Source organism: Molothrus ater, chromosome 19 (assembly GCF_012460135.2).
Source record: "Molothrus ater isolate BHLD 08-10-18 breed brown headed cowbird chromosome 19, BPBGC_Mater_1.1, whole genome shotgun sequence".
Taxonomy (NCBI): Eukaryota; Metazoa; Chordata; class Aves; order Passeriformes; family Icteridae; genus Molothrus; species Molothrus ater.
The window spans coordinates 4,197,131-4,220,480 of record NC_050496.2 but is presented as its reverse complement, the minus strand read 5'-3'; the positions used below and the strand labels follow the sequence as shown (position 1 = coordinate 4,220,480).

Sequence of the window (23,350 nt, the reverse complement as noted above, 5' to 3'; positions counted from 1 at the left end):
CAGCAGAATATTAAATCAAAATAGTGATTTACTGTGTATTAACTGCCCTGTGGTTTCAGCTCCAGCCAAGAACAGGCTCTGAACTCTCTGTGCAGAGATTTTGCCTTGGTGGGGGGGAGATAATAAAAGTGGAATCATGGAATGATTTGGGTTGAAAAGGATCTAAAAGCTCATCTCATTCCATCCTGCCATGGGCAGGGACACCCTTCACTGTCCCAGGTGGGACAACCTGGCCCTGGGCACTTCCAGGGATGGGGCAGCCACAGCTTCTCTGGGCACCCTGCGCCAGCACTCTCCCAGGGAGGAACTTCTTCCTCAGTCTTTTAGTGTAAAACTATTCTGTCCTGTCCTATCACTATCTGCCTGTATAAAAAGTCACTCTCCATCTTTTCATAAGCCACCTTCAGGCCCTGGAAGGGGCTCTGAGCTTTCCTGGAGCCTTCTCTTCTTCAGGTGAGCACCCCCAGCTCTGCCAGCCCGGCTCCAGAGCAGAGGGGCTCCAGCCCTTGGAGCATCTCCTTGACTCCAGCCCTTGGAGCATCTCCGTGTCTCCAGCCCCTGGAGCATCTCCGTGTCTCCAGCCCTTGGAGCATCTCCTTGACTCCAGCCCCTGGAGCATCTCCGTGTCTCCAGCCCCTGGAGCATCTCCGTGTCTGCAGCCCTTGGAGCATCTCTGTAACTCCAGCCCTTGGAGCATCTCCTTGACTCCAGCCCCTGGAGCATCTCCGTGTCTCCAGCCCTTGGAGCATCTCTGTAACTCCAGCCCTTGGAGCATCTCCGTGTCTCCAGCCCCTGGAGCATCTCCGTGTCTCCAGCCCCTGGAGCATCTCTGTGTCTTCAGCCCCTGGAGCATCTCTGTAACTCCAGCCCTTGGAGCATCTCCGTGTCTCCAGCCCCTGGAGCATCTCTGTAACTCCAGCCCTTGGAGCACCTCTGTGGCTCCAGCCCCTGGAGCATCTCTGTAATTCCAGCCCTTGGAGCACCTCTGTGGCTCCAGCCCCTGGAGCATCTCTGTAACTCCAGCCCTTGGAGCATCTCCGTGTCTCCAGCCCCTGGAGCATCTCTGTGTCTCCAGCCCTTGGAGCATCTCTGTGTCTCCAGCCCTTGGAGCATCTCCTTGACTCCAGCCCCTGGAGCATCTCCGTGTCTCCAGCCCTTGGAGCATCTCTGTAACTCCAGCCCCTGGAGCATCTCCGTGTCTCCAGCCCCTGGAGCATCTCTGTGTCTCCAGCCCTTGGAGCATCTCTGTAACTCCAGCCCTTGGAGCATCTCTGTGTCTCCAGCCCTTGGAGCATCTCTGTAACTCCAGCCCTTGGAGCATCTCTGTAACTCCAGCCCTTGGAGCATCTCCTTGACTCCAGCCCCTGGAGCATCTCTGTGTCTCCAGCCCCTGGAGCATCTCTGTAACTCCAGCCCTTGGAGCATCTCTGTGGCTCCAGCCCCTGGAGCATCTCCATGTCTCCAGCCCTTGGAGCATCTCTGTGGCTCCAGGCCCTGGAGCATCTCTGTAACTCCAGCCCCTGGAGCATCTCCATGTCTCCAGCCCCTGGAGCATCTCCATGTCTCCAGCCCCTGGAGCATCTCCATGTCTCCAGCCCCTGGAGCATCTCTGTAACTCCAGCCCTTGGAGCATCTCTGTGGCTCCAGCCCCTGGAGCATCTCCATGTCTCCAGCCCCTGGAGCATCTCCGTGTCTCCAGCCCCTGGAGCATCTCTGTGTCTCCAGCCCCTGGAGCATCTCCGTGACTCCAGCCCCTGGAGTATCTCTGTGGCTCCAGGCCCTGGAGCATCTCTGTGACTCCAGGCCCTGGAACATCTCCGTGACTCCCTTCTCACCAGCAGCTCCAAAGCCAAACCCTGCCCGGTCTGGCCGTTCCGAGCTGCGCAGGGTCCCGTTCTCTGCCGGCCCCGAGGCCACAGAGCTGGGTTCCGTTCCCATCCCATTCCCAGGCTCCGTTCCCCTCCCGTTCCCGGCTCCGTTCCCCTCCCGTTCCCGGGCTCCGCTCCCGGCCCTTCCCCTCTCGCTCCCCTCCCGTTCCCGGCTCCGCTCCGGGCGGGTCCCGGCCGCCGCTGCAGTCCCAGCTCGTGCCGCACGAGGGCGCTGTCCCTGGCGGGCCGTGCCCCACGCGGCGCTCTGGCCCGCGGCTGCTCTCGGTGCCCTTCCGGCCGCGCTTCCGGCCGCGTGGGGCTGAGGGAAGGCCGGGGGCTATGGCGGGCACGGGGGCCCTGAGGGAGAGTCGGGATCATGGCGGGCACGGGGTGTTGTAGGAGGGAGAGTCGGGACCATGGCGGGCACGGGGTGTTGTAGGAGGGAGAGTCGGGACCATGGCGGGCACGGGGGGTTGTAGGAGGGAGAGTCGGGATCATGGCGGGCACGGGGGGTTGTAGGAGGGAGAGTCGGGATCATGGCGGGCACGGGGGGGTTATAGGAGGGAGAGTCGGGACCATGGCGGGCACGGGGGGTTGTAGGAGGGAGAGTCGGGACCATGGCGGTCACGGGGGGTTGTAGGAGGGAGAGTCGGGACCATGGCGGGCACGGGGTGCTGAGGGAAGGCCGGGGGCCATGGCGGGCACGGGGGCGCTGAGGGAAGGCCGGAGGCCATGGCGGGCACGGGAGGTGCAGGAGGGAGAGTCGGGATCATGGCGAGCAGAGGGACGCTGAGGGAAGGCCGGAGGCCATGGCGGGCACGGGGTGCTGAGGGAAGGCCGGGGGCCATGGCGGGCACGGGGGCGCTGAGGGAAGGCCGGAGCCATGGCCGGCACGGGAGGTGCAGGAGGGAGAGTCGGGATCATGGCGAGCACGGGGTGCTGAGGGAGGGTCTGAGGCCATGGCGGGCACGGGGTGCTGAGGGAAGGCCGGGGGCCATGGCGGGCACGGGGTGTGCAGGAGGGAGGGTCGGGGACATGGGGGGCTGGATGGGAGCTGAGAGCGGGGTGTGGGGTGCGGGGAGCGGGCTGGGGGAGATGAAGTAGGAGGGTCTGGAGCACTGGGGGTAATGAGGGTCGGGGGCACAGTGTGGGGTGCAGGAGGGGCGGTAATGGTGGCTGCGGGTAAACAGGGGCTGGGGGCGGTGTGGGAAGTGGGGGACATTGGGGGACTCGGGGTTTGGGGTGCTGAAGGAGTGCAGAGTGGGTGGGAAACGAGGTACTGGAGTGCAGGGAATGGAGGTCGGGGTGCAGCTGGATTTGGGGGTGCAGAGGGGGTTTGGGATCAGAATGGCGGGTATTGAGGTACGGGGGGAGGGGCGTAGGGTTGCAGGGGGTGCTGCATGGGGCTGGAGGACGGTGTGGGAGGCAGGGGTGAACGTGAGGAGGCCGGGGCAAACGGTTTGGGGGGCTTGGGATGCAGCGAAGGGGGGTAGTGAGGGCCTGGGGGACAGGCTGTGGGGTTCTGTGGTGGGCTGGGGGAGGCAGCTGTGGGGAGTTTTGGGGGTGAAGGGGGGATATTGGGTAGTGAGGGCCTGGGGTTCATGTGGGGGGCTACAGTGAGGGCTGGGGGAACAGGGTTTGGGGGGCTGGAGCATTGGGGGCTGCAGGATTTGGGGTCTCTGGGGGCTTTGGGACAGTGTAGGGTGTCTGTAGGAGGGATGGAGTGCTGTTCAGGGACAGCTCCGGGGTGTGGCTGCTCCCCAGGGAGATGTTGGGCCCACAGCAGGGTGGGAGAGCAGAGTGGGGCCCGTGGGGTGTAAGGGCTGAGCTGTGTGGTGGGGAGGGTTCCCCAGGGCCAACAGCCAGAGCAGGGTTTGTTTTTGCTGTGAGTGTCCCAGAACTTTGTGTGTCACAGGGTGTCCTGGCAGGGCTCAGCCCCGCATGGTGACACGGGTGGCACTGGGTGCTGCCCTTGCTGAGGTGAGGGAGCAGCAGGTGAGTCGTGGGAGCCCCGTGTGGCCGCCCTGGCAGGGGTACAGGGTCTGTGGGCTGGGGAAGGGCTGCTGGGTGGTGCCAGCCAGCCTCACCCGTGCCCGAGAGCAGCTCCCAGGTGGGCTCCGTGCTGGGCCTCACCTGTGCAGTAACAGGTGTGAACATTCATGAAGCATTTTGATGGTCATGTATGATACTGCATACAACAGCTGCACCCCTAATCCAAGGGAAAACGGGTTAGATTGGGGGTTTTTAAGGTGTACTGAGTCTTCTTTTGAAAATGTTTTGCAAAATCAACTGGTGCTCTGTCAAGTATGGAAATGAGAACTTGGGTACTTGATTTATCACTAGATGCTGTTTGAGTTGCAACTTTGTTCCCCAGGTAGCAGGGAACAGTGATAAGTTGGTTTCTGCACTTGAGCAAATGTAAGGCTTTGTTGGAAGTTGTGTACTTTGCTCTCTTGTTTACTTGTCTGGTTTGTCTCCTGCAGGGGGGTTCACCTGAGGACACCTCAGGGCTGTGTGCCCTGGCAGGTGTGGGAAGGGAGAGGGGAGGGCCTGTGCTGGGAACCTGGCAGCACAGTGATCCTGGCTCCTGGCAAACATTCCCTGCCAAAATAACAAGTGCTTTTCCAGTTCCTTGTTGCTGTGGGATGGGTGATGTGGCTCTGGAAGTGCTAGAGATGCTTTTGGGAAGGATTTTAGGGAGAGCTGGGGTGGATGATGCTTCAGTTAACACTGATCCAGGGAGGTAGGTGTGTGTAGGATGGGGGCTCTGGCTTTAGCATTCCTGGCTGGACATCTTGGTTTTTTATTTTCAGGTGGCTGGACCAAGAGGTGATTCTGCAGGATGGTGAGAGCTGCTCTTGCAGTTTGGTAATTCCTGTGTGGTCTTTTTGGGGTATCACAGAATCATAGAAGGGTTTGGGAGTATAGAGACCATCTCCTTCCACCCCCAGCCATGGGCAGGGACACCTTCCACTATCCCAGGTTGCCCCAAGCCCAGTCCAACCTGGCTTTGAATATGTCCACAGTTTATCTGGGTGCCCTGTGCCAGGGCCTCCCCACCCTCCCTAATTCCTTAATACCCCATCTAACATTTCCCTGTTGAATGCCTGTTGAAGCCATTCCCCCTTATCCTGGCACTCCATGCTCTTGTAAAAAGTCCCCCTCCAGCTTTCCTGTGGGTTATAGAAAGCAGTTGTGCCTATTTGGATAGTGAATGTGAATAAAATTTATTTTTCAAAGCTGATTTTCTTTCTTCTTGTTTAATCCTTTTGTGCCTGAACACTGTGGGCAGGTGTTTACCTGCTGCGGGTGGCTGTGCAGAAGTGACACCTGCACTGTCCCCGGGGCTGTCACACCCTGCAGATGTGCCCCAGCCCTGCCTGGGGAGCTGTCAGGCAATGGGATCCTGAATTGAGCTGTGGGATTTGGGATTATCTCGGTGTGCCGAGCTCCCACCTCCACTAGAGGGTGTGGAGCTCCGCAGAATCCTTTGTTTTCACGGAAACGGGAGAACCGGGAGCCTTTCTGTTATCGGATGTGCAGACAGCAAGGCCGTGGCAGGATTACCTCCCTCGGGAGATCCTGCTCCGTGCCCTGGCAGCAGCCCAGGCTGCATTACACAACTGCCAGCCAGCTCGGGGCATGCCATGGGATGTCCCTGGCCAGCCTGCAGCCAGCAGGAGCAGCTGGAGTGTGCAGGGGAGGCAGCTCTGCTGTAGGTTGGATCAGGTCGTGCCCAGCTCCTGGATGAGGTTTCCTGGAGGGATAACTTGCACGTTCCAAGTTCCCTCTCCTTTTTCTTGGGGAGAAAAATGTATCTAAACAGCAGGGACCAATGTTTCACTTGCACAAGAGCCTGGCTCCTAGATTTCCCTTCCTGGAGGGAATTTCCACTTGCTCTGCAACCTTCCCAAGCCAAGCCCAACACCAGTGTGCTGTGAAATTCCATAAGGCTGTGCTGCTTGCTGGGCTGTGTGTGCTCCCTGTGCTTGTAGGATGTGCTGCTCAACTCGAGGCTGGCTCCTTGGCCAGGTGTAGGATTTCTTCCTTGCTAAATTCTGCCTCCAAGTGTCTCACTAAGAACAAAATCCTGAGCAGAACTGGACCCAGCATTGCCCTACTGCAGCACTGAGTGCCTGAGGGAGCACCCAGAGGGGAGCTGGGTGTCTGGGTGAGCAGCTGATGCTGGGGCTGTGGAGGGACACAGGCGATGTCAGAATTCAGGACATCCCTCTGGCTGTCCTGAAGTGCCAGGACCCTTGCCAGGGGGCTCAGAGACCCTGGCACAGAGCCCAGGATTCCTGTGGTTTGGATTATGACCCATGGAGCAAGTTAGCAGCCTTAGATGAAGATCTGCAAGCCATGAACACATAAGTAGAATAATAATCAGTTTGTCATGGGATGAGAAATAGATTTTTGGTGTTTCTAAAATGGGGGTTCAGGGGGCAAGATAGAGGAATCTGGGTGTGTCCAACCTTTCTCCTTCTTCTGGGCCTCCATCTTCTGCTGTGATGTTGGCACTTTTAGATGGGTTTAGAGTAGAAGCTCACTGTCTAACATAGGTGATGGGTATTGGGAAGTAATTGTAAACATTGCACACGTAGTTTTTAGTATAAAAAGATAACACCACCCTGAGGGCAGGCACAGTGCCTCTGACTGTCTTGCTGAGCGGACCTCACAGACCAGGAGAAAGAATTTTACAGATAAGAAACAATAAACAACCTTGAGACCGAGAACTGAAGAGTTCTGACTCCTTCTTCGAGCGCTGGGCTGGAAAAAGAGACTTTCTAACACATCTTGGGGTCACTGTGAGCAGCCAAAGTCCTGAGAAGGCTCCTCTGCAGCTGCTGGTACCGTGTGGGTCTGTGACATTTTGGAGCTGGATCCATGTGGGAGGGGAGCAGCTCCACAGGCAGGTGGGATGTGCAGCTCTGTGGTGTCCGGAGGCCCGAGGCCTCCATGTGCTGCCAGGGATGTCCAGTCAGAGCCTGGGCATGGGAAGAGCCAAGTGGCCTCTCCAGGGACCTTCTTGGAGCAATCCTATGGGTAAATGCCCTAGAGGGAGGAGGGGTCCCAGAGAGCTGGGTAATATCCAAGGATCACTTCCAGACTCAATAACATCCCTATGGACAAGGAATGGAGCAAAAGGGGCAGGAGAGCTGCAGGGATGGGCATGGAACTCTGTCAGGAGAGACAATGAGGTGGAAGAAGGGGCAGGATGAGCACAGGGATGGTGTCTGAGTGTGCTCTGGTGTGCTCATCCATGGCCAGGAGCACTGATGGGAGGGAGGTCAGAGACTGTGTCCCCCCAGTGCCAGATCCTGGTGCAGAGCCAGCTGTGGAGCAGCAGCCAGGATCATAACCCAGCCAACCAAATCCTCCATCAGCTGTGCATGACATGGATATTTATGGGAGTAAGGAGGAAGGAGGCAGAGGTGTTTGCACAGGCACCTGTGTTAAACCTCAACTGCAGCCAGGCCAAATCCCAAGCACTGGGGCTGTGCTGGGGTCTGGTCAGACCCTGTGGAAGGGGAGCATCCCTCCCTGTGGGCAGGGGAGATGCCCAGGCTGGGGGGAACAAGCTGAGGGCAGCTGCCAAGGTGGGGCAGGTTGGTGAGCTATGAGGAAACCTCTTTATCCTCCAGAGCACAGCCCAGAAAGGGCCTGGCTGTGCCTGGGGTCTCTCCCCTTGCACTGAGCCCAGCCCCACTCCAGGGCTGCCTCCTGCTCTCCCTGCTCTGCTCCTGGTTTGTGCTGAGGCTGGAAGAACTTTGAGCTCTGTGCCTGGCTGGACCTGAAGCTGGGGCAGCAATCAGTTCCCACTGTCTGTGTGAGGTAAGGGTTTGAACCTTGCCCTGTTGGAAGTGGACTGCTCTGATCTCTGCAGGAATTGTGAGTGTGGAGATTGAAGGCTGTGGCCACTTCTGCTGGGTAAACAGCCAGAGAACTGCCTGTTTGCCACCTTTCCTCTCCCTCCACCCCCCACTGAAGATGCTCTGGCAGCTCTCTTGGAGTGTGACATCTGGGAATAGCACTGGCAACCACAGTGCAGCCCAGCCCACTTGGTGAAGGCTCACCTCTGCTAAGAGGCTGCTTTTAGCTGCTCCCTCAAGAGCTCTTTTTAGGTCTGGCTGTAGCACTGCTCTTCCCTCAGCAGCAGCTGAAGTCCTTTGGACACGAGCTGCAGGAAGGACACGTCTGGTGTCTCACTGCCCTGACCCTGGGGAAGGATGAGGCTGGGCTGGGCACAGCCTGAGAATCCTCAGAACTCCCAGCTCCTACCAGAGCCAGGACTGCATGGCTGGAGTTGATGCCAATCACTGTGCTGTGGTAATAAAGTGAGGGGGCAAGCAAAGAAAGCTTAAAAAAAATTTTTTTTAAGCCATAGCTAAGAAATCTGCCATGGCTCCAAGTTGGACCTTGCAGTCAGAGGTGAGCAGGCTTAATTTGACAGCTATTTCTTAAATATTTTAAAAGCTGCCTGGAATAAACTGAATGCTTCCGAGTAGTGACCTAAATTCCAGTTGCTGTAAATTTCATTAGAAAGTGGATTTGTGTGCCTGCCAGGCTGCTTTGCAGCTTCATTGATCTGCCCAAACCATGTGCTGTGCAAGTGCCTTCCTCAGCAGATTTTTAAAGAGCTCACTGCTGCCTGCTGCCAGCCCAGAATGTGACTTGTTTTCTTTCTTTTCTCTCCTCTTCCTCTCTTTTTTTTTTTTTGGGTTTTTTTTGTTGTTGTTGTTTTTGTGTTTGTTTTTGGGTTTTTTTGGTTTTTTTTTTTTGGGGGGGTTGTTTGTTTTGTGGGGTTTTTTTGTTGTTGTTTTTTTGGGGGTTTTTTGGGGTTTTTTTGTTTTGTTTTTTTTTTGTTTGTTTGTTTGTTTCCTGGTGCAAATGCATGATTTGTTTACTAATCACATTGCATCATTAGTTGCACAGAGTCATCCCACTGGCTGCGTGGGCACGGATGGAGCAGCTGGGAAGGAAAATGTCACTGTCTTCAGCTCACTTGATGTGCTTTGCTCCCAAATCCCCATCCCACGCCACGAGGGCCAAAGACTTTCACAACCCTGGCAGTTGCCAGCAGCTCTCTGCTCTCCAGCACTGTCACCTGTGGTTGTGACACTGCCTGGAAAAAGCCTCCTCTCCTCCTGCTGTCCCCAAGTGCTGTCTGTCCCTGTGCAACCACGGCTTTGGATCTGTGGAGAGGTGTGATGGTAGCACAGATGGCACAGACTGAGCCTCACCAGGAAAAATAGCCTGGGGAGAGCTGGGACTGCCACACCTGTGGATGCAGGAGCAACATGCACTGCCCCAGGCCTGACAGGGTCACACAGGTGATGCTGAGCTCCCTTGCTGTGCTTGCAGCCCACCTGCAGGGGTTAAAGGGGGTGGAGAGGGGCTCTGTGCAGCACCACAGGGACACAGGGCAGAACCACAGCTCTCTGTGACATGTTTGGTTTCTCTCCTGCAGAGAAACTGTTTCTTTCCTCTAGAGAAACTCCTGGAGAGAAACTGTTCAGCTCCTGTGTTGTCAGACACAGAGCAATTGCCTGGTTGGGCTGAAGCACTGGGTGAGGGGAAGGTCCCTGTGGCCTTCATGTTGGGTATCCAGCCCTGCCTGCCCTGTGGGAACCCTGTCCTGGGGCTGTCCCCCTGTCCCTGGCACTTCTGCTCCTGGGGAACCCCCAGCCTGGGGAAGGGCTCCATCACAATATGAAACCCAAGTTTTGGAAGCCCCATGGCCTTGCTGTGTTTTGGGGGGTTGGGCAGGCAGACTGTGCTGCAAATAAAGGCCTAACCCCAACCCCATCCTACAGGAATGAAGTGCTGGCCCCTGGCAGGAGCTCTGACAGCTCTTCCCAGTTCATAGCATGAGGCAGAGCTGGCTTTTGAAGAGGAGCCTTCCTGCCCAAGGACAGTCCCAGCACTGCCAGGCTGGAGTGGCAAACAGCCCTGGCAGCAAGCCCAGGGGTGGGTTTGGGCCAGGAGGGCACGCTCGTGTTGAAGGGATGTCTAAGGGGATTGGTTATCACAGAAATGGTCTCCAGAGGGTGAGGTTACAAAACATGGGTTTCCCTCAGCTGTCTCCTGTGCAGCTGGGAATATGGGAGGGACTGGAAATACCCCAAACCCACCCAGAGGGGTGTCTAGTGTCAAGGATGGAGGTTAGAGAGAAATATCCCCCTCTTCTAACCACTGCCTATGACTGAACATTGTGAAGACACGTCTGGAGGGGGATTTGGTGCTTCTCTTGCTGTGTGGGTGATGGAAGTGGGAAGAAATCCCTGTCTTGGAGCTGTGGAACATGGGACTGTCCTGCCTCCTGATGAGGAAGGGGCTTTCTTGGGCTGAGTTTTGGCCCAGAAGCAGCAGCAGCCTTTCCACTGCCTTCCCTTCCCCTTTGGCTGCCAGCACAGGGGATGCTGAGTGCCAGGATCCTGGCACTCTGCTCTGGGAGAGGTGCTGCTTCACCTCTGCTGTACAGCAGTGATTTATTTTCAGAAGTTACACCTGAGGTGTGACAAAGACCCCACAGCTTGGGCCAGCAATATGGGCTGTCCTGGGGAGAGGGCCTTGCTGGCTGTCAGCATCCAGACTAGGGCTAAATTAATTTCCTGTAAATCTGAAAAGCTCTGCCAGTTTCCCAGCTTCTCAACACCTCTGCTGGAGCTGCCTGTTATTTATTTCCCTGGGGTCTTAGATGTACAACAGGTTTTGCAGAGGTGATGACCCAATCCCATCCCCTCGTGCTGTCAGCACCCAGAGCCTCTCCTTGTTGCAGCTCTTGATGAGGGGTTTCTCTTGTGGCCCCAGGTGGCTTCAGCTGTCCCCAGCTACAGGAAAGGCAGGGAGGAAGGAGACTTGGAGGCAAGAACTCTCCTGGCTCTGTCCTGCTTTGGTTTGGGGCAGGGTGGGTGGTTCAGCCCCTTGGAGGGGGGGCTCTGCAGGCTCACCCCATGCCTGGCAGAGAGGCACCAGGACTGTGCCAGCCTGGCCATGACTGGGTGCTGGGATGGCAGCAGGAGCTTCCCTGTGTCATTCCCCTGCTCCGCACAGCGAGGTTGGAGCAAGGGCAGTCTCAGAGCCTCTGTGGTCGAGATGACCCCGAGGTGTTGAAAAGTCTCTTTTTCCCAGCCCTGCAATCAAAGAAGGAGTCAGGATTCCTCAACTGTGGTTTTCAAGGTTGTTTATTTTCTGTTGTCTATGACATTCTTTTTCTGACCTGCTGAGATCTGTCCAGCAGGTCGGTCTGTGGCACACTGACTGCCCTCAGGGTGGTGTTATCTTTTTATACTAAAAACTATGTGTACATTATTTACAATAATTTTCCAATACCTATCACCTATGCTAAACAGTTGGTTTCTACTCTAAACCAATCCAAAAGTGCCACCATCACACAGAAGATGGAGGCTAAGAAGAAGAAAGAAGAAGGACAAAGCAGACTGAAATCCCTCCATCTTGCCTCTTGAACCCCCATTCTAAAAGCCCCAAAATTCTACTTTTCTACCTTGTGACAAACTAAGTATCATTCTACTTAAACTCTCGTGGCCTGTAAATCTTCACATAAAGTTGGTAATTTTCTCCATGGGTTAAAATCAAAAGCACAGGTGTCTTTGGCTTTGTGCCGAGGTCTCTGAGCCCCCAGCCAGGGGCTCGAGCCATCCAGGGCAGCCAGAGCAATGTCCTGGGTTCCAACAGGGCAGCTGCACTTGTGAGTGCTGAGCAAAGGGCTGCTCAGGGGGCAGCTGCCAGGGACAGATGGGTTTAAGAGTTGGGAGTGTCACCAAAGCAGCAGTTTCTCTCTGCAACCTGTGAGGGTTCATGTAAAAAATGTAAAAAATGAAATTTCTGTCTATCTCCTTCCTTGTGCTTTCTCATCTCCGCCAACGGAGCTGAAGATGGGAGAGGATTTTTTCCCTATATTTAGCTTTGGAGAAATTGCTATAACTAATCGGCTTTAGGATTCTGTGTTCCCTCTTTTATTTTATCTTTTCCTGTCACTAAGACTTTGTCATGTGGCTGTGGACTGCAGCTCCCTGGCTCTCTGTTTGCTGGGCTTTCATGGAGTCAATTAATAACCCATAAAAATAACACCTCCAGCTGTTCCACTTGCAGCTGCCAGGCTGGAGTCCAATTATGGGGCCTTGGATCCCAAATCCTGCTTTGCATGTAAAAGTGCCAGGGAATAGGAAGAGGCAGAGGAGATGGCAATGCAAAAAAGGAATGTGGTTTGGGGTCTATTTTTAGCCTTTTCAAGCCAAATGTAAAAAGACCCTCAGGCTGCTTGTGTCCTGCTGAATGTGATCACATGCACAATATTGTTCCCATGGCAAAGCGCAGCAGCCAGGGTGGGTTGGGGGTTATTTTTGGTAATTAACTTGCCTACATTGCAAACATCCTTCTGGGTTAGTTTGCACAGTGCTGTGTTGTGGCTCACATCCATGTGCTAATGGGTTTATTGCAATCAGCTCCAGCTCTCTCTGTGTTCCTGAAAGTGCCAGGGCAGTGGTGGGGAGGGGAAGCACACAGCTGCTCACCCAGGGCATCTCACTGAGAGGTTGCTGGTAAAAGGGTGTTCAGCCTCCCTCAGAAAGTCCTTTCTGGCTGACTGTGACACAAAATTAATTTAGCTGGGGCTCTGGTGGATAGGTGGTGGTCCCCCTTTCACATCATCCTGTCCATTGTGCATCCTCATCTTCTTTCCAAGCTGGATGTCGTCTCCAGGTGAACTGCTGGGCAGATTTGTCCTCTGCTTCTCTGGAGCCTCTGCTGGACTGGTTCTGCCTCATCTCCCACCACTGCCATATTCACCTGCCTCTTGCCTCCTCCTGGCTGCTTCATAACACTCTCTTTTCTTGCTCCCCACAGAAGTGGTGCAGCAAAGGCCCACAAGGGCCCGGGTGCATGGGGGGGCTGTTGGGGATGGGGCACAAGGAAAGCACTGGGCTCGTTTCCAGTCTCTGTCTGGGGAGTTGTCTGGGAGCATTTCAGTCCTTTCCATCACTAGGCTCTTGTTTAATTCAGATTCAGCCTGATAGGGACCAGAAGCAAATCAAACAGCTGTTCATTAGACAACTTAAATACTTAGTGGTCACACATTAGTCTGTAGCCACCAGCTTGTAACCATGACTGCAAATAGGCATCCTGTGCTGGAGACCATCCCCTTTGTCAAAACAAGTTATTTGGAGACTGATACTGAAACCTGCCCTCAGAAAAAACTCTGACACCTCCCACTTGCACCGGGTTGCAGGGCCACAGCTGTGACAATGCCATCTCTTCCCTGTCTCCTCAGGCTCCCTCTGACAATCACCAGAGGCAGGAGGTGTTAAACACCTTCTCTCGGGGGATGGAGCCACACTCTCAGAGGGTGTCCCTTCAGTGGAGCTCTGCTGTGAGTTCTCTAAACCAGGGACAGAGGATGCTATCAATCCTTCCAGCCTTGCCTGGCAAAGAGATTGCAAACGTGGCTTTCATCCGCGCTACATCAGCCAAATTGATTCCAGGACAGGCAGCCAGCGGTGCTCGAGGCCGAGACTGATGAATGCTGCAGAATGTCAGAATGAGCAGAGCTGCTGCCTGCTCTGTGCCAGCTCCTCAGCTGCAGCCAGCCCTCTGCTCAGCCGTGCCCTCTGCCTCACACCCCTCCAGAGTGCTGAGCTCTCAGTCACTGACACAGACAATTCAATTGCAAGGAACATCTGCCTCGGAATTGTGCTCCCATTCAGGCTGCTGCCGCCGCCATGGGGTGACATTCTTCATGTGTCTTGCCTGCTTTCTTTAATCTCCTAAACACAGGCAGGCCTGTGGAGCACAGAAAGGTTCCTCCCCCGTGAGAAGGAGAAAGAAATTAGCCAGCAGATCGAGCGTGTACAGCAAATAATGAGATTGCCTTGGATACAGGACCGGAATTCATGCAAAGCGTGATGCTGATCAGAGACGATAAGCAGCGTTTCTGGGGTCTGCAAACAGCGTCACAAAACTTGTGTTTCTCAAGTTCTGAGACTCACATGGACGAAGGCAGCCAGCACAGGCCTGATCCACAGACTGCAAGTTAAAAAATAAACCCTAAAATAGCAATACTGGTAGTTATTTTGGTGTGCAAGTGCCTCATAATGCCTCGTTTTCCTCCAGGCACAGGAATAAGCTGTACAGACACAGGCACTGTGGTGCTGGAGGAGCAGCACTCACAAAGGCAACTTGTCCTGACAGAGCTCCACTGAAAGGTGCTGTGTTTGCCCACAGGGAGCAGACCCAGCTCTAGTGGAGTCAGTGTGTCCTTTAAAAGAAGATGGATTTGTGCAATACTTTTAATAGTAAGTGTTTCTTATTACTTGCATTAAAAAAAAAATTATCAACATGTTAGAGGCAAATAGGGACAAAGTCTCTACCTGGTGAGTGACCCAGCAGCTTGATTCAGTGCCTGTTGAAGCAGCTGAGAGTATTTGTACTGTCAGATTCATTAGAAGGAAGAATGGTAAACAGCCTTTGTTTTTATTTTTATAGGAAATTTACTCATCGTTTCTGTGAGCCTTTGGCTGAGACTCCTATTTTTCTAAGAAATGAGTGATCAGATCCTGGCAGTGCCTTAAGTCATTTAAAGAGACAACTGGAAACAGGCTGTTCCCTGGAAGGCAGGTACCAGGCAGCTCCCAGGCACACGGACACAAGGGCTGTTTGCAAAGGCAAGTAGAAAAGTTGGGCATTCTCAACAGCCCAGTGAACCCTTCCTCACTCACAACTCCAGCTCCCTGTATTATGAGCTTGACATCTTCAGCATCAATAAAATACCTCAGCAAATTTGTTATTATCCAAGTGTTTTTCCCTGTATTCCCTATACCTTTATTTTCTTTACTAGAAAAAAGGTCATGGGGGTGAGTTCTCTTTAACCTGTTCACTTTAACCTGATGTCTAAGGGATAAAATAACCCAGTGGAGCCCCAGGGAGTGTCCCCTGCTCCTCACAATCCCCCAAGAAAACAGTGCTATTAGGCTTTTAGATATTACAAACATCCAACACAGGCATTGCAATAAATGTTGGATCTGATTCTTCACCCAGAATATCCACTGCACAGCTCCTCACATTTCATTATCTCTGTACGAGCAGCCCCCCCTGCAGCACCACCTGCTCACTTTTGTTTTGGCATCTCACGGCTCCTGAGCAGCACCACGGATTGGAGGCAGGGCGCCTTGGATGGGTCCAGGCTTTGCAGGGAAAGCTTGGGAATAAGGGCTGGGACATGTGCCATGCTCATCCCAGCTCATCTATTTTATGAATCAGGACTTGGCCCTATTTGCTAACGTTTGTCTGCGTAACCTTTGCTGTCAATGGGGCCGGGGCTTTGATGTCAGCTGCTGGACTCCGAGCACTGGCAGCTGGTGTCCCTGGCCAGCTCCCAGGCTACAATTCAATTTTCCTACCAGTCACTTGAGAAGACAGGAAAAAACATGTTTCTGCCTGTTTGTGGCATCAAGTCCAGTCTACAAGGTCATTTAAGGCTTTTCTATGGGAAAGCTCAGATAAATCAAATAGTGGTATGAAGTTAATACACCTTCACTTATGGTGCAATAAACTACAGTAAACTAAGGTTGCTTTAATCCTGAATAAAAATCTCATCATGGAATGTAAAACCCTCTAGGTATTATACAATAACATTCCCTCTCTGAACACAGGCCAGTCTGGAGATATTTTACCCTCATCTCAATCTGGTGAATAGTGGAAAACTACTGCAGAGCTAAAAGGCAGGAATACCTGGAAATAAGGGAACCACCCAGGAAGTGAGGAGCTCTGCTCTCCTTTCTCATACTGACTTACTGTGTGACTTATCCTGTGGCATTTTGTGAGCCTCAGTATTCATACTGCATATTGGGATTATTAGTGTCTTCCCTGCCATTATGAAGGGCTTTAGGATCTCCAGAGATAAGTGGAGAAATTTTTCCTGCTGTTCACTGTTTCCCCAGCACAGGCTGTCCAGGGAGCTTACAAAAATACGTACAACTGTAATGGATGGGCACATCCAGGTCTGTGTCTGGAGGGCTGAACTTGGGGATCACAGTTATTTTTAAGAGAAGAGGGGTGAAGGAGTTCACACATCCTCACACCCAGCTTTACCAGTTTGCCTCTCCCTAGACTGACAAGGGAAAGCAAAAATGGTGACACCTAGTGAAATACCCGTGATGCATTAAATAAAAACTCTACAAACCAGAATGAATGTCCCCAGGGCACAACTCTGTTCCATTAACTGTTTGTCACTCATCATGCTTATTATTATTTCCATCATGCTGGCAGTGTTATCGTTTGGGACCATTTCCATGGCTTTGAAGGTTCAGGAAGCAGGTTATTTATTTCAATGCAGCCAGTACTACATAAAAAATTCCACTGACTCAGACAGGACTGATTTGTGAGGGAATGGCTCTTGAAGCACTTCAGTGTGCTTGAACCCAAACTCACATCCCTTTTCCACTTATTTTAATAAATGTACAGCTTAGCAGCAAGACCTTGAGTGAACATATTCTCTCTTGTCATGAACTGCTGACAATCTCCTCTCTTTAGTACAACAGCTCTGAAGATAAGACTTGATGGACAGCAAGAAATCAGGATGGCTTCACTTTTCTTCACTGCCTGGGATGCAAACAAAAGAAACCAGAGCAAGTTCCTGCCTGCTGAAATTCCAGGAGCTTGAGCTGCATTCCAGCACGGCTGAGAGGCATTTTGAATCTTTTCTCATATGCATCAGCCCTGCACTGCTCCCAAGCAACTGCACTTTCAGTTAGTTATTATTAATAGTAAAGGATGGACTACCAATAGTTCTCATTAATTTCCATGGCAATATTGCCTGAATCAAGATAACAGTTGCTTTGAGTTGTGTAACTAAAGTTCATAACGTGAAGGAATGCAGTCCAGGGAAAGTGCTCAGATGGAGGGAAGTGACCGCCCTTGCATAACCTCCCTAAGGCCAAACTTCCCTTCATATCTAGCAGCCTGTGTTCCTAATTTTCTGAAAATATGGAATAGTTCACACTTTCAGCCTGTGTCCTCTGGGCTTCAGTCTCCAGCATGCCTCACAGCTTTCCTGAAACATTTCACCCACACATTTATTCATTATATTCCTCCTAACGATGCGTGGCTGGAGCTTCCATAAGAGAAGATGCAACAGGAAAATAAACAACAGTAGAAAAATGTAAACTTATATTTCTTTCCTCTGCTTTGTCTATTTTGCTAAGATTGTCGTTTCTGCAGAAAACAGCTGAGACTAAGATTGATTTAGACATTAAATTGTGGATTTTCAGTCTATCAATAGATTCCAAATACCTTTAAAAGTTCAAATAAAGCTTTTCTGGTTACCAGGCCATTTGGTGAAGTAGAATAGAGGCAGTCAGTAAGAATTAAAATATTGCCCAGAATCTAAAGAGGGAAATGTTATGAACAAAAAGGAATCTGAGTGGGCGTAAATTCCTCACCCTGCTATGCCAGTAGGATTATATCTCAGGCTTTCAGAGCAGAAAAAGGATGTTGCAGGCATAATGGCATGGAATATCAATCAGATAACTAAATCTAATTACAGTTAACTAGTTAATTCCAGCTACATGAAGGCAGCTGGCCAAGTGCCACAACAGAAATGAGATTCAGAGGAACAATTTCTCAACATGAAACAACTTCTTGTAAGGACTAGTTCAGATCAGACAAGGGGCTATGCTTGACTAACTTTAAAAGACACAAGGTCTGTATAAGAAAGAATGGCAGCTTAATCCCTCATTTGTGGTAACCACAAATTCAGCTTTCCTAGGGAAAGAATTGCATCAAAATGTCAGGATATGACTCTGAATTCTAGTAGATTTATATTCTAAGGGAGTGAGCCATTAATAAAAGATGTTGTGGCAAACAACATGTCTCAGTAGTGCTGCTGAAGGGAGCAGAGACACGAGTTCCTAACTTTCAAGTCCTTATTTTAACACTGTTGATACTCTGGTACTGTAAAAAACACAATTGTACTTCTTGCTTTTAGTACATCACAGCTAAACCACTCATGGTGTGAGACTGAGCTCTTTGAGGTGTCCCAGACTGCAAATACCCTGAGCTGGGTGAATGCTGGCTGATTAAGAAGAGGTGGTAAGATGCTCCAGCAGTGACTGAGGTGGGTCCCTCCCTCCCAGTACCCCATGGCCCTGGAGCACCGTGCTGTGCCATCGCCCTAAGCTGACCTTGCCCCTGATGGTGCCTGAAATGCAAACCCCAATGTTTCTTAACATAATGTGCTCTCCTTTTCTGCCAGAAGCCCCCAGAGCCCTGCCCCAAGGGAGCCATGAGGGGTGTGGGACCACAGGATGCTCAGGGGGCTGAGGGCATGTCCCACTGTCCATGCCCTCCTGCACCCATGGTGTGTGTCTGTGACTCTGTGTGTTTGGGTGTGGGAACCCAGAACATCCCCCTGGCTGTCCAGGATGGCCAGGACCCCTGCCAGGGGGCTCAGAAGCCCTGGCACGGAGCCCAAAACCCCTCTGGGTTTGATTATGCCCTGTGGAGCAAATTACCAACCTTATATGAAGATCAGCAAGCCACAGCAGTTTAAGTAGAATAATAGTGAAGTTATCACGAGGTGAAAAAGTAGATTTTGGGGTTTCTGGAATGGGGGTTCAGGAGGCAAGATGGAGAGAACTGGGTGTGTCCAGCCTTTCTCCTTCTTCTTCTTGGCCTCCATCTTCTGCTGTGATGGTGGCACTTTTAGACTGGTTTAGAGTAGAAGCTCACTGTCTAACATAGGTGATAGGTACTGGAAAGTAATTGTAAACATTGCACATGTAGTTTTTAGTATAAAGACATAACACCACCCTGGGGACAGGCAGTGTGCCTGGAACTGTCCTGCTGGATGGACTTCAGCAGGGCAGGAGAAATTTTTTTATAGATAAGATACAATAAACAACCTTGAGACCAAAAACTTAAGAGCTCCGACTCATTCTTCAAGCACTCGGGCTGGGAAAAGAGACATTTAACATTTCTCAGGGTCATGGCGACCAGCAAAAGATCCTGAGATTTGGGGGGCACTCTGCCCCTCTGCTGCACTCAGGTGAGACCCCAGCTGGAATACTCTGGAACTCCTGCACAGGACATGGACGTGGGATGATTGGAGGGTTGGCGCAGTTTTGATCTGAGGAAAGGCTGGGAGAATTAGGATTGTACAGCCTGGAGAAGACTTCAGGATGAGCTAACTGCAGCCTTCCAGTACAGAATCACAGAATTTGCTGAGTTGGAAGGGACCCACCAGAATTATTGAGTCCAACTCCTGGCCCTGCACAGGACACCCCAAGAATCCCACCATGTGAGAGCATTGTCCAAATGCTCCTTGAGCTCAGACAGGCTCGGTGCTGTGACCACCTCCCTGAGGAGCCTGTTCAGTGCTCAGCCACCCTTTTGGTGAAAAGCTGTTCCTCATATCCAACCTAAACCTGCCCTGACTCAGTTTCCTGCTGCTTGTGAGGGGAGCCTGCAAGAAAGATGGGGGCAGAGTATTTACCAGGACAGGACAAGGGGGAATGGCCTCACACTGACAGAGAGGAGGTTTAGATTTGTTTAGTCATCATTGCTGGAGGTGTTTAGAAGACTGGAAGTGGCCCTCAGTGCCATGGTACAATTGGCAAGGTGGTGTTAGGTCAAAGGTTGGACTCAGGTGATCTCAAGGGTCTTTTCCATCCTAACTGATGCAGTGATGAGAGATTTGAAGAAATTGTTCTTTGTCCGGGCAGTAACGTAGTGGAACAGAGCAGCTGTGCCTCTGGGAGTGCTCAAGGCCAAGCCGGACAGCGCTCGAACCACCCTGCTTTAGTGCAAGCTGTCCCTTATACCCACAGCAGGGCTGAACCTCGATGATTTCTACGGATCCCCCCCCCACCCGCACCATCGCTCCCTCACGCCCAGCGGCCGCCCCGCGCCGCCCACCGCGCATGCGCCCCGCCCGTCCCCGCCCCCGGCAGCGCGCAGGCGCCGGGCCCGCCCCCGCCCGGCACCGCGAACGACAGGCGGCGGCGCGCGCGCCCCTCCCGCGCAGGACGGCGCTGCCCCGGCGGCATGAGGGGAGAGTGCGGCCGGCTCCGAGCGGTAAGCACGGCGCCCAGCCTCCCGGGCCCTCGGCCACGACCCGCGTCCCCCAGCCCCAACCCGCGTCCCCCAGCCTCGCCGCCCTGCCCCACGGCAACTTTCCCATTGTCCGCCCGCTCCCCGCCGGCTCCTCTCAGCGCTGGCTGCGGGGAGCACCGAGGAGCGGTCGGCGCTGCCCGCGGAGGACGGGGGGTGGTGATGGTGGTGGTGGTGGTGGTGGTGGTGGGGCAGGGGTCGTGGTCGTGGTCGTGGTCGTCGGGCGGGTCACGGCGGCCCCGCGGCTGCTGCGCTCCGGCCGCCCCGGGCAGGCGGCTCTGGCCGGGTTCCTCCGGGGCAGCGCGGGGCTGTCACAGGTGTCCTGGAACCCTCCCGGAGTGTCCCGGAGTCCTGCGGGCCAATGCGGGGCTGTCACAGGTGTCCCGTCCCCTCCCGGAGTGTCCCGGGGCAATGCGGGGCTGTCACAGGTGTCCCGTCCCCTCCCGAAATGTCCCGGAACCCTCTGGGGCAATGCGGGGCTGTCACAGGTGTCCCGTCCCCTCCCGGAGTGTCCCGAGGCTGTCACCGCTGTCTCTCCATCCCGTCTCCTCCCGGGGTGTCCCGGATCCCTCCGGGGCACCGCGAGGCTGTCACCGGTGTCCCGGTCGCTGCGGGGCTGTCCCAGGTGTCCCGGATCCCTCCGGGAGAGCTCAGGGCTGTCACCGGTGTCCCCCCATCCCGTCCCCTCCCGGGGTATCCCGGTTCCTTGGAGTTTCTTTGTTGTGTAACTCTTTTTGTCCGGGGATTAGAGAGGGTTTGCGGCTGTTTGTGCTGATTCAGGTGGTTTTGTTTTTAAAAAAAAAAAAAACCAAAAATTGCGGGGTGGTCATGGGTAAATTCTTCTCGGGGCTGGGATGCCGGAGAACTTTCCTGTGGCTCGGGGGGTTGTTCTTGGCTCCGGCCGCGGCCGGGGAGCAGCCGAGCCGCGCTGCCCCAGCTCCGGGGCCAGGAGCGCTCCCGCAGCGCCTTCCGGACAGAAAAGCGAAGCGAACTTGCTGTAAACCCATAGCAAACCCATTTCTTGCTGTAGCAAACCCATTTCTTGCTGTAGCAAACTCATTTCTCGCTAAAATGAGGCTGGCTCGCAGCCCGCGATTCATATGCGAGTGCTTCTGCCAGGATTTTTCAATAAACGTAATTGCAGTCGAGAGAGTTCGGGTCAAGCACTTTGCTGGGTAGAGCAGGCACGAAGCCTTTGGAGTAATTCCTCTCCGTGTTGCCAGTGAATCTTTTCTGGCTGCATAGTGGAGTTTTTCTCGAAGTTTTTTCCCCCAGCTATCTCATAAGTTTTCCTCAAAAGTTTCAATTTTTTCTTGAGATGATCAAGGAGTGCTTTTGATCCATCAGTGGGCTTTTGTAATCTATTTTCTTTCCTTCTTTCTGCAAACAAGCACTTTTAACACTCATTTTTTAAATTTCTTTTTGTGCTTTCTGTATTTCTTTATTGTTTTTTTTTCCCCCCTAGTCCCTGCTCTGAACAGGGCAACCCACATACAGTGCTGGGGGACTGGGAAATGCTTCTCTGCCTGTCGCTGGATGTGTCAGTGTTTGGTTCTCAGCAGCAGCAGCACAGGAAATGTCACCATCCTGACAAAGAGTCATAAAATATGTTGAAGATTTGTCACTAAAAGTGGACTAAAAATGTGCTAATTTTATCTTGTCTTTGGAAGAAGTGATAAGTCATTTCTGACAGAAATATATATATATACATAGAGCTTTTCAGGGCCCCTGTTGGGTCTTAAAAGAGGTTGTCAGGGAATTGTGAAGGATTTCCTGTGGAATTGCTAGCGTGGTACCACGCACAGACTAATTGTAAGAGAAAATTGAAAATGGCTTCCTACGTCTGACAGATGGTTTTAAAAATTTCTTTTTCAGGTTTGAGTTGATCTCACTAAACTGCAGCCATGGTGCAGAAGTACCAGTCCCCCGTACGGGTGTATAAACACCCTTTTGAGTTAATTATGGCTGTAAGTATTAATTTTTGCTGCAATTTCCTTCTTGACTGTTCCTTGTATTGCTGAGTGATTGCTGGGCTTTGTTTGATAGGTATTGTAGAATATACAAAGCTGCAAACAAAATGCAAAATATGAGAGCTGTGTGTTTCAGTGATTTCTTCTCTGCCTAGAGTATTTTGTTAACATAATGTGCTCTCCTTTTCTGCCAAAGTTTAGACAGTGTTTGCAGATGTATTTGAAAGTTAGTGCAAAAGTAGGATCCAGGTGTGGTGGGAGTTGATTACTGGGGGCAGACTCTTCTAGAACAGGAGGAAATGTCATGTACACTGATTAAAACATTGTTATGTTGTGTCTTCATCAGTGTAGAGTTTATAGGATTAGAGAGCACAGAGAAAGCCATGAAAGCAAGGATATGCCTGAATGAAAAGGGAGAAAGGACACTGGAAACATTTTGAGGGAAGGGAAGAAAAAACTTTGCAGGGAGGCCAGAGAGATGAACAAAAAGCCTTTTGGGTGCGTGTTGCTAATTGGTGTGATAGTGGTACAAATAGTAATGGACAGAAAGAAATTTAATTAGGTTCTCTTTTTTCTCTTTTTTTTTTCTCTCTCTCTCCCTTTTCTTTCCTTTTAGAAAACAGAGCAGAAGTAGGTATTTGACATTTTAAAGTATATTCAGTTGAAACCACAGCTGTGGGGCTCTTATGAGTTACAGAGAGCAATTAAGGAGCTTTTCCGTGATAAAAACAGTTAAAAGTGAACCGTAATCTAAATAATAATTGTTTGATTTCACTTGCTGAAAATACTATGTTTAATGGCTTCAGAGAGAGTTTTAATAGTGCTCATAGTGTAAATATTTAGATGGATCACGTGGGTTGGAGTGCAGAGTTCCTTACAGAAGTGATCCTTTGCAGTCACAGGGCAAAAAAGGATTAGATCACTCTACAGGGAATACTTGCATTTCTTTTTATCTTACTCCTAAGGCTGCCTGCAGTGTTACACATGTAGGTCTTGCTCTTGCAGACACTTGAAGGCAGAGCTGTTATTTTGCTGAGCAGTGAAGAAGCCAACTGTGATATTTGTAAGGTCTTTTATGACTTCAGTAGCTCTGACAGCTGGGCTTCAGGTGGTCTCTCAGTGAAATTTGATGGTGTCTGTAATTTTAGCCTTCAGTGAAGTTATATTGGCTCTTAGATCAATCAGCCAAAATTAGTTTCTTAAATGAAATTCCCTGGCTGTTTGCTAAACTGATAAATCTTTATCTTGCTGCTGAATTGAAGGCAAAAATTCTTCCTGAGTTACTTCTTCAAGGATATTTTGAGTCAAAATCCTGATATCAGAAATGTCCACAAGGCTTTGCTGGGTGTAATTAGAAACACTTCTGACTATTAATATTAACTGAGA

The 23,350-nt window shown here is 52.0% G+C and overlaps 1 protein-coding gene, 1 long non-coding RNA gene and 1 other non-coding gene across 3 annotated transcripts in view; all 3 read left to right on the top strand.

The window, feature by feature from the left end:
* Positions 1 to 3,553: 3,553 nt before the first annotated feature.
* LOC118693754 (uncharacterized) lies at positions 3,554 to 5,112 on the top strand. Its single transcript, XR_004981308.2, has 2 exons — positions 3,554 to 3,863; positions 4,682 to 5,112. It is a non-coding gene; the product is annotated as an uncharacterized LOC118693754 (long non-coding RNA).
* Positions 3,913 to 4,068, top strand: LOC118693990 (small Cajal body-specific RNA 16). The gene has a single exon (XR_004981359.1). It is a non-coding gene; the product is annotated as a small Cajal body-specific RNA 16 (non-coding RNA).
* Positions 5,113 to 21,889: 16,777 nt separating the features above from the next.
* SEC14L1 (SEC14 like lipid binding 1) overlaps positions 21,890 to 23,350 on the top strand; it is a 41,411-nt gene continuing 39,950 nt past the window's right edge. Inside the window, 1 exon segment of the mRNA XM_036394550.1 lies at positions 21,890 to 21,961. Coding sequence (XP_036250443.1) covers positions 21,899 to 21,961 — 63 coding nt within the window. The 5' untranslated portion in view covers positions 21,890 to 21,898.